This window comes from Podarcis cretensis, assembly GCF_951804945.1.
Source record: "Podarcis cretensis genome assembly, chromosome: 6".
In the NCBI taxonomy this organism is placed as follows: Eukaryota; Metazoa; Chordata; class Lepidosauria; order Squamata; family Lacertidae; genus Podarcis; species Podarcis cretensis.
Window position 1 is genome coordinate 6,727,759 of NC_137175.1, and position 10,423 is coordinate 6,738,181.

Consider the following 10,423-nt stretch of genomic DNA (forward strand, 5'->3'; position numbering starts at 1 on the left):
AACTATGGAAAGGCGGAATACAGATAAAATGAAGATGATGATGATGCTCTTTCTCCACTGGGTCAGAGTCAGTAATGCTTCTGAATGCCAGTGGCTGGAAACCACAGGAAGGGAGAATGCTGCTCCTCTGTTCGAATCCTGCTTGCTGGCGCCTGTTTGGTCACTGTGAGAACAGAATGCTGATCCAGAAGAGTTCTTCTTGTGTTCTTAGAAGTTCTTAGAAGGAACGGAAAACAGATTGATAACAGCACCCAGAGAGAATCAAAGGAAGTGGAAGGACAGAGTTTGGGAGGCAGATAGCCAATGCAATTCTGGGCTGCATCAATAGGAGTATAGCATCTAGATCAAGGGAAGTAATAGTGCCACTGTATTCTGCTCTGGTCAGACCTCACCTGGAGTACTGTGTCCAGTTCTGGGCACCACAGTTCAAGAAGGACACTGACAAACTGGAACGTGTCCAGAGGAGGGCAACCAAAATGGCCAAAGGCCTGGAAACGATGCCTTATGAGGAACGGCTAAGGGAGCTGGGCATGTTTAGCCTGGAGAAGAGGAGGTTAAGGGGTGATATGATAGCCATGTTCAAATATATAAAAGGATGTCACATAGAGGAGGGAGAAAGGTTGTTTTCTGCTGCTCCAGAGAAGCGGACACGGAGCAATGGTTCCAAACTACAAGAAAGAAGATTCCACCTAAACATTAGGAAGAACTTCCTGACAGTAAGAGCTGTTCGACAGTGGAATTTGCTGCCAAGGAGTGTGGTGGAGTCTCCTTCTTTGGAGGTCTTTAAGCAGAGGCTTGACAACCATATGTCAGGAGTGCTCTGATGGTGTTTCCTGCTTGGCAGGGGGTTGGACTCGATGGCCCTTGTGGTCTCTTCCAACTCTATGATTCTATGATTCTTTGTTTAATAATAATGATGATGATGATGATACCAAGCAAGAGAGGGATGAGAGAGAAGCAGCTTACTCCCGTGAGTTCACTCGATAAGGAAGGCTTTTGCACCCCGTAATCCAAAGGCCCTCCCCTGTTTTTTAAATCATTCAATAAACTAACACTACGAACTTGATTGATCTGTGTGGTTTGGAATATCTCCCAAAGAATTTGCATACACAGCAGAGAAGGACCAGGGAGGAGGGTTTGGAGGAGATGGAGACCACACGATGAATTTGTTAGGCTTCTTTTGCAGGTGACAAGTCCTTTATATTAATGTGTTGAGGATCTGGGTGGGGGAGGAGAGGAATAAATGCCAGTGTGGTGTAGTGGTTGAGAGCGGTAGTCTTGTAATCTGGGGAACCGGGTTCGCGTCTCCGCTCCTCCACATGCAGCTGCTGGGTGACCTTGGGCCAGTCACACTTCCTTGAAGTCTCTCAGCCCCACTCACCTCACAGAGTGTTTGTTGTGGGGGAGGAAGGGAAAGGAGATTGTTAGCCGCTTTGAGACTCCTTAAAGGGAGTGAAAGGCGGGATATCAAATCCAAACTCCTCCTCTCCAGTGGCCATTCAAAGCAACTGGAAATGAGGCAGGAGAAGAAACCGTTTCATTTCCACCCCAAGCCGGCATATAAGAGAGACCACTTAACACAGTGGAAAGAACCTCCAGGTGCTCAAACTATTCTTACATGCCCCTGTTGAGATCGCCTTCTTGCTCGCTGAGGTCTCTCTCTTTTTTTTGCAAAGAGAACAATTGGGCTGTGTTTGCCCACTGAGCCCAGAGGTGTGATCAGAAAGAACAACTTGACCCCTTTCTTCACCTTCCCATCTGAAAGAAACAACTTTGCAAGCACGACATCTTGCTTCGCCAGCTCCCCGCGTCAGTCTCCTCTGCGTAAATATTATGACAAGCTTTTTTCCGTTCCTTTTTTGAGGGGTAAGACACTCAAATTACTGTTACACTGTAAAACACGATGGGGACGTTTTATCAATGGGCTTTTTTTTTGCTGGGGCTGCACTTGAGCCCATGCTCAGCCCAAGAACTTACTGTTCTGGGGTTTGGCTATGGAATATGCGAGTAATAAAAAGAAAACACGAGCATGTGCAAAGTGCATTTCAGCAAGTAATCAGAACCGGCTCCCACTTATCTGGGAGTACAAGCTGCCAGAAAAGATAATGCAGCTTCTATCAGGCCTGAACTTGCTCATAATATTTTTAGTTGCAATGATTTTGACATAATCCTTGCCTTTTTTTAAAAGCCAGCTGGGCTAGCAGCCAGGTCCAAATCTTACAGCAGCATCTTGGAGTTCACAAATCTCTGGCGAGATGCAATCTCACTAGGAGGCATGGGTGAGTCACTTTCTCACAGTCTCAGTTCCTTATCTGTAAAATGGGAATAATACTGAGTTGAGTCACGGGGCTGGCTGTCCTGCCTCAGCCTTTAAGGCTAGGATGGGCTGCTAAGCGCAAACCACAGCAAGGATGTGACGCAAGGACATCGGCACCTGCTCAGCTGGGAAGCAGCGTGAACCGCAGAGAGAAATAGCCAGAGCTTTCAGCACTTGCAGCAAAACAGCTGCAATTGTTTGATGGCAGGGGCTGGCCAAAGTGGTTACTTCCCCAACCTGCTTACCCAGCCCCCCTTCCATGCTAGAGAGATAGCGTGTCACAATGGTTAGATCGCTAGACTATGGCTGCGTGCTCACCATCCAGATAAAGCAGACGGCTCCCCCAAAGAATCCTGGGAGCTGTAGTTTGTTAAGGGTGCTGGGAATTAGACCTCTGTGTGTGGTGAACTATAATTCCCAGGATTTGAGAGCTACAATTCCCAGCACCTGTAACAAACTGGGGCCGTCGTCCCCCTCTTTAGTGCTGTAAGTAGGGCACACCGCTGTTTAAACAACTGGGGCGGCTGCCAACATATCCGGCCCAGAAGCAAACCAAAGTGGCTCACAGATCAAATGGACTAGTGACTTGATTTGGGGAAAGGGGAATTTATATTGGTTTGGTTTGATGCGGATGTGTTGCTTTTGTTCGTTACAGCAGGATCCCCTCGCACAGGTGCCCCATTTGTCTCAAGCTACCTAGGGCCATCGCCATTCCTCTGCCTTACATGAACCACCAGCAATCAGTTTTAGAATCATAGAGTTGGAATGGGTAACCCCAGGGTCATCTAGCCCAACCCCCTGCAATGCAGAAATCTTTTGCCCAATGTGGGGCTCAAACCCGCAACCCTGAGATTAAGAGCCTTATGCTTTGTCAACGGAACTATCCCTTCCTTGCAAAACTGTTGTGAGGGCTGATGCCTGGATAGCACAGCTGGTCAGAGCGTGGTGCTGACAACCCCAAGGTTGCAGGTTCGATCCCCGTATGGGGCAGCTGCATATTCCTGCATTGCAGGGGGCTGGACTAGATGATCCTCAGGGTCCCTTCCACCTCTACAATTCTATGACAGTTGAGATATTGCATGTGAAGCACTCCAAGATAGAATGACCTTAGCGCTACATGCTTTGTACAGGAGAGCAGCCTCAAACATCATGGCTGCATGGCTTGAGCTGTAAGGGAATAAAGGGTCCCTGCAGAAATCCCTTTCCTTCTGCATTCCTGATGATTTCCACTCGTGATGCTATCTGGGCTGTTATACGCAAACCTGCTTCCAATGACCTCTGCACCTGCAAAAGTTTCAGGGTAGACATACGGCTTTGTTTCCAGCAATTATGCGGTAAGAAGTGTTGCAGAACTAATAAAGCAGAAGGGCATGCGGGTGGTCAAGTATAAATCCACAGCTAATGCGCCACTGAAGGGATGCGGGTGGCGCTGTGGTCTAAACCACTGAGCCTCTTGGGCTTGCTGATCAGAAGGTCGGCGGTTCGAATCCCCGCGACGGGGTGAGCTCCCGTTGCTCAGTCACTGCTCCTGCCAACCTAGCAGTTCGAAAGCATGTCAAAGTGCAAGTAGATAAATAGGTACCACTCCGGCAGGAAGGTAAACAGCGTTTCTGTACGCTGCTCTGGTTTCGGTGTTCCATTGTGCCAGAAGTGGCTTAGTCATGCTGGCCACATAACCCAGAAAAACTGTCTGCGGATAAATGTCGGCTCCCTCAGCCAGTAAAGCGAGATGAGCGCCGCAACCCCAGAGTCGTCTGCGACTGGACTTAACTGTCAGGGGTCCTTTACCTTTAATCCACCATTATTGTGTCAATGATATGTTGGGAGGATACATCCACAAAAAGACATCGGTCCGGAGGGGCCCAAGAAGTCCTGGGTTCAAATCTCAGCCTAGCCAAGCACTCACGAACAACAACCAGCCTCTGCCTGTCTATTCACGAGAAGTTGCTCAACGGAACTTACTCAAGTGCTACATTGGTATCCTGTCCTTCCTCCAAGAATCATAGAATTGTAAGGGATCCCAAGGGTCATCACCATATAGAAGCAGCATGTATATTTCCCATCCACCAATCCAGCCTCACAACAACCCTGCGGGGTAGGTGGGTGACTAGTTCAAGTCACTCCATTCAGTTTCATGTCTCAGATATAGGGGGCCAACCCCAGATTGCCCTGGTCCTAGTCTGAAACTCAGCTCTAACCACTACGATACACTGTCTCCCAGTGCAAAAGTGGTGGCGGGCAGCAATTATGTCTTCTCCTGAGACCTCTTTTTCCAGTTCCATCAAAGTGAATGGAGCAAAAAGGAGGAACTTCTGTTTGATTTGCTTGCGCAGAAGGTGAGAAAGTGGTCCCACCCAACAACATGATATCCCTAGGGTCCAGGAAGGATATTATGGGGCCCATGCAGTCTTTCAGATTTTGTCTGGCCCAGGAAACCCATTTACAGTACTTGCTTTCCCAAATCTTATGTAGGCTTTACTCGTTCATTCTTATCTGCCCATGGGGTGTTTATACGACAGTGAGCATTCATTCCCATTCACTTGCAAGGGGCTGGCTGGCTGGCTGGCTGGCTGGCTCGATCTATCTATCTATCTATCTATCTATCTAATCTCTTCCTCTTAATTGTTCATTCATTCCCCCTCCACACTTTGCAATGTGTTTTCCTGCCAACTTCCTATCCACCAAAAGTCCTTTTTTAAAGTTAATTTGCTCTGTTAGGGCAACAAGAGCGCTTTAAATCCACTTTAACTGTGGAAGCCTAGATTTCTGGTATGTCTTTGGATCCTTCCCACAAGGTGTCAAAAATATTGGGGTACAGTCCCTTCATCCCTGACCTCTGCTCAACATCTGGAGGGCCACGGATCCCCCCCCACTCTCACCCCAGAGGATTTTCTCCAGTTAGTTTGGAGGGCCCGAACTCTTGCCCTCCTTGCTGCCTGTTCTGCGTAGTGTGCTGGTCTAGTCCAGAACGAACATGGACTGCTTTGTACATTTTAAAGCACCGTATAAATGTGACGGCAGTATGCTGTTGTCGTGCATCGCTGTGGAATAACTACCACCCCAGGCTCCTTCCTCGCAGTTGCAAAACGCTGACCGGAAACCCGTTTTGCTCCTTTTAAAAGAGGTTGCTGAGAACCTTGATGGAGACCACTCTTTCGCCACTCAGAGCTTGACAAGGTCATCAAAGGATGTCGAGGGATAACACGGCGGGGATCTTGAGATTACTCCTCTACCGCCTTCTCGCCCCTGTGAGTCTCCGAACCGCGCGTCCACATTTACTCTGAATTATTCAGTCTGGAAGATTGCATGGAAATGCTGTTTACACACATCTGCGAGTCCTCAAGGCTTGCTTCCAGGGTGGTTTTGTTTAGGAAAGGTATCTGTCCCTAAACATGTATATGTGCTCAGAATTAAAAAGGTAAAGGTACCCCTGCCCGTACGGGCCAGTCTTGACAGACTCTGGGGTTGTGCGCCCATCTCACTTAAGAGGCCAGGGGCCAGCGCTGTCCGGAGACACTTCCGGGTCACGTGGCCAGCGTGACATCGCTGCTCTGGCGAGCCAGAGCTGCACACGGAAACGCCGTTTACCTTCCCGCTGGTAAGCGGTCCCTATTTATCTACTTGCACCCGGAGGTGCTTTCGAACTGCTAGGTTGGCAGGCGCTGGGACCGAGCAGCGGGAGCGCACCCCGCCGCAGGGATTCGAACCGCCGACCTTTCGATCGGCAAGTCCTAGGCGCTGAGGCTTTAACCCACAGTGCCTCAGTGGGGCTTATTGAAAGAACCATAGCTCAGTGGTAGAATCACACCCAAATGTCCCAGGTTCAGTTCCCAATGACATTTCCAGTTAGGGCTGCAAGAAACTCCCGTCTGAAATCCTGGACTGCAGCTTCTGATCAACGGAGACAAATAACTGAGCTGGATGGACCAACACTCCGTACAAAGGGAGCCTCCTTGTTTAGGAAATGTCTGTCAATGCTCAGTGCACGTACTTGTGAATGAGTACTGTTGCAAGCAGTGGGAGTTACTCCCTAGTAAACATGGCTGGCATACGAGCTGCAACATTATTTAGTTGCCCTGTGCTTCCAGCAACCGGGAGCCTTCCAGATATTTTGGACTTCACATCCTATCAGTCTCATCCAGCACAGCTGTTCTAACTGGATGCAAGGCTATTCTTTCTCTCTCTTATCGCACTTTACAGCTCTCACATTGGACAGGTGGAATATACTCTGCTTTGGAAAACTCACAGCACTCCACAGAAGGTCTAATTAGAAGCGAAGCCTCTCTAAGGGCTGGGAATGGTTTTCAGCAATTTGGAATGTAAAAAGCACCTGCAGAGCAAAGAGTACCCCTGACCATGTGCAGAATGGCAGTCGCTCCCACACTGAATAACCTCTACACAACATCTGAGGGTAACCAGGCCAGAGACTGGGGCTTAGCAGGCTTAACACCCGCAACCTCTTTTTTTATATATATAAAAAAAGAAATTAAAATAGCCCCCGCAACACAGTGTTCCTTGTGCCTGAGATACAAGCATTCCCAGTGGCAACCTCCCTCCTTAAATCTGCTGTCAGTTGGCAGTCTCAGACACTTCCCATCCCATACAGGTCAAATCAGGAACAGAGGCACCCCCAGCTCAAGGAAGCTGACTTCCACTCAAATGTGCACAGGGATGCCAGTTTTCATTTTGTTCACTTTAAAGATGCCCAGGACGCCCCCCCCCCACCACAAAAGCAGCCAAGTCACAGAGCCTCATTTTCACCTCTGACATTGGAATCGGAAGTCAAGAGGGACACTGAGCCTGTGCAGAGTGCTCCCCGTGCACGCATGGGAGGACGCCACAGCAACCTACCTAGACAGGAGGGGACGGCTACCAGGTCAGACATCTTTTCAGAAACCCAGCGCTCGGGAGAGTCCGTGCAACATTCCCTCCCTACACGGGCACATGAAGCCACTCGCAAGCATCGGGGCACCTTCCGAGCCCCACACCACCTCTTCTGCCCAGCCACCTACGCGCATCAGAGCCTCAGGCATGCTCATCCTTCATCCTCACCCGCAAGACGGAAGAATAGCTGGCCACCACCAGCCCTTCACCTCCCTTTCTGTCTCTTAAGCTCTTGTTCCTCATCCACACACCGTGCGCGCCTAACTTAACACGGAGGTCGAACAATTGCCCTCCGGAGTCCCAGCTTGCATGCGATGATTAGAAGAGCCCCGAAGGGCATCAGCCAAGCCCTCGAGCCGGACTCAGAGCAAAGAGCCACCCCGCTCACCTGAGAGCCACAGGCGAGGGTTGCCAGGTACCCAAAGCTGCCCAGGCGCGCCCCCCATGACGGCTACCCCTTCCTTACCTTCCATCTCCTTGGTCTCGCCGCAGTTCATCGCCAGAGCCCGTTCATGGCCCCCTCCCGTGTCCGGCAAGGGGTTGCCTTTGGAGCGGAATTCCGCGAACATCAAGCGCATGCGGCCCGAGGCACGGGGATGGGCGGCGGAATTCAGACGATCGGCGGTCTCGCGCAAAGAGGTCCGGGCTGGGCGGGGCAGGACAGGAGCCCGTGTTGCTGCCGCTGCCGCTCGTGTGGACGGATCCCGGCGCTGCTCTCTTCTCCACGTTCCAGACACTTCAGCAAAGTGGCCAGCGCTCGCCTTGCGCACCGCCTATCACTGCAAATCCGCCTCCTCCTCTTTCCCTCCTCCCTTCCCGCTTTTGTCTCTTTCTGTCTCTGTCTCTCTCCTACTCTCAAGTCACCCGACGACGCTGCTGCTGCCGGATCGGAGGGAGACGATGCTCAAACACGCCCCTCGCCGACATCCCTGCAAGGTCATCCTCGCCGCCGCCCGTGCCAGCCCCTGCCTCGTTGCGCAGGGAGGCGCACGGCAGAGTCCAACAACAAGGCGATCATTTCGCCTTCGCCGCCGCCGCCGCCGGTCCTCCCACCCCGAGCTGGGCGGGGAAGGGCCGCAGACACAGCGGCTGCCTGCAAGTCCCGGACAAAGCCCGGCAAGCAGGCGAGGCGTGGCGCTGCTGGTGGCGGCGCGCCTTGGAGCCCTTCGCCGGAGCCTGGGCTGGGCCCAGCAGGCACGACCCCGGCTCCGGCAGGGAGGAGAAGCTCTCCGCAAGGTTGCGAAAGGAGGAGGATCCGCGGGAGGCGGGAGCCTGCAAGCTGCCGGGGAAAGGATCGGGCCTGCAACCTGCCGGGGAAAGGAGCCGGGAGCCGCACGGCGTGCCCGACCGCGAGGTGCTTCGTAGCTCGGCTGGCGAGGGCGCGTTGGCGGATCGAGATGGCTGGAGGCGAGGTCAAGGCTCGCGGGCCACCTCTCGGCCGCCAGGCCAGCGTGGGCACCATCCGGCCGGGTGCTGGCTGGCTCCGGCCGGCAGCAACTCCCCCTGCGCGATCCCGCCCATCCCGCCGCTGGCTTTTCCCCGGCGGCCACCGCCCCGAAGGGCTCTCGGCTTGGCCGGCTGCCGCGCAAAGGCGCTCTCGGGGAGGCCTCCGCCGTAGCCCCGCGCTTGGGCGCGCACGTGCTCCCGCTGCGCACACGCCCCGATCCGCCTCGCCCTGCCCTGCCTCTGGTTGGGCTGGTTTTCCCAGCCGTACCTGGTGTTATTTATTTCTATCTTTATTACCCCACGCCTTTTGCACTGCAATACTATGCATATCTACCCAGATTAATGGCTTACTCCCAAGTAATCCTATGCACGCTTACCTCGGAGAACAACCCAATCGAATTCATTGGAGCTTCGTGTAAGCATCCAAAGGGTTGAATTGATTAATCTTTTTAGATTATTATTATTATTATTATTAAGAATGCCCTTGGCTTTATTGCTATTTGGGGGGTGTTTTAAACTACAGACTTAAACTTAAGCTGCTTCTTAGCCACTTTCAGAATTAAAATAAAATAAAACATACTCTGAGATCGGAAGACTCATCTGTCATTTAGCCTCAAGCCACCATAGGGGAGGGATCAACTATTATATATTTGTAGCCATATGCCAACGTCTTTCTAGAGTTGCCTGTTTTACTCCTCCTCCTCTCGGTCCTTTGTTTTCCCCACCCCCCTCCTGATTAATGGTTGCTATTAGCTAGTCGGTTAGGGATAAGGCGGGTGCCATCCAATGTACACAGCGCTTGACAACAGCAGTTGGAGAGACGGGGAACCAGCCGCCTCCTGAGGAGCTGAGAGACTGTGCCTTGACAGCAGGGAAGACAGAGGAACATAGGAAATAGAAGAACACAGGAAACTGCCTTGCACTGAGACAGACCATCTTAATCAATACTGTCTTCACTGGCCAGCAGTAGCTCTCTCCTAGAGTTGAAAGGGACCACATGGGTCATCTAGTCCAACCCTCTGCAATAGGAAACTTGCCCACGGTGGGGCTCGAACCCATGACCCTAATATTAAGAGTCTCATGCTCTAGCCTTCTGCATGCAATGCTATTGCTCTACCCTGAGCTACAGCTCTTCCTTGACAAAGGAAGGAAGGAAGGAGACACTGTGAGGGATGCAGGCTTGCGCAAGTGCAGTTAGAGCTGTGGAAGTTTGGTTATATTGGGGCAGGCATGGCTGTTTTGGGACTACAATTCCCATCATCCCTGACCACTGGCCCTGTTAGCTAGGGATGATGGGAGTTGTAGTCCAAAAACAGCTGGAGGGCCGAGTTTGGCCAGGCCTGGAATGCCTAAAGATTTAAGGCATACAATGGACTGCTTTGCTAAAGTGACCCTGAGAGCAAAAAAATTGGGCTATCCAAAGAAGGCCCTGGATTACAGTCATACCTCATGTTACGTTTGCTTCAGGTTGAGCGTTTTCAGGTTGCGTCCTGCGGCGACCTGGAGTACCGGAACGGGTTACTTCCGGGTTTTGCCGCTTGTGCATACGCACAAAATTACGCACATGCGCAGAAGCAGCGAATCGTGATCCATGCGTGCACAGACGCAGGTTGCATTCTTTTCAGGTTGCGAACGGGCCTCTGGAACGGATCCCGTTCGCAACCAGAGGTATCACTGTACTTACTCAGGCGACAGAGTCACTGCCGAGTGTTCCAGTGATCTATTATGTCTCCACTTGTGGATTATTGAACACACCATTTGTAGCGAGCATATGGA

General features: G+C 51.7%; 1 protein-coding gene across 2 annotated transcripts in view; it reads right to left on the minus strand.

Moving 5' to 3' along the window:
* The window catches only part of SAMD10 (sterile alpha motif domain containing 10), a 53,537-nt gene extending 45,221 nt beyond the window's left edge, over positions 1–8,316 (minus strand). The window contains exon 1 of one of the 2 annotated variants that reach the window (XM_079979986.1): positions 7,668–8,306. In XM_079979986.1, the coding sequence (XP_079836112.1) occupies positions 7,668–7,779 (112 nt within the window). In that variant the 5' untranslated portion in view covers positions 7,780–8,306. Of the gene's footprint in view, positions 1–7,667 lie in introns of both variants that reach the window. The other variant, XM_079979987.1, reaches the window with a different exon arrangement.
* Between the last annotated feature and the right edge of the window lie 2,107 nt (positions 8,317–10,423).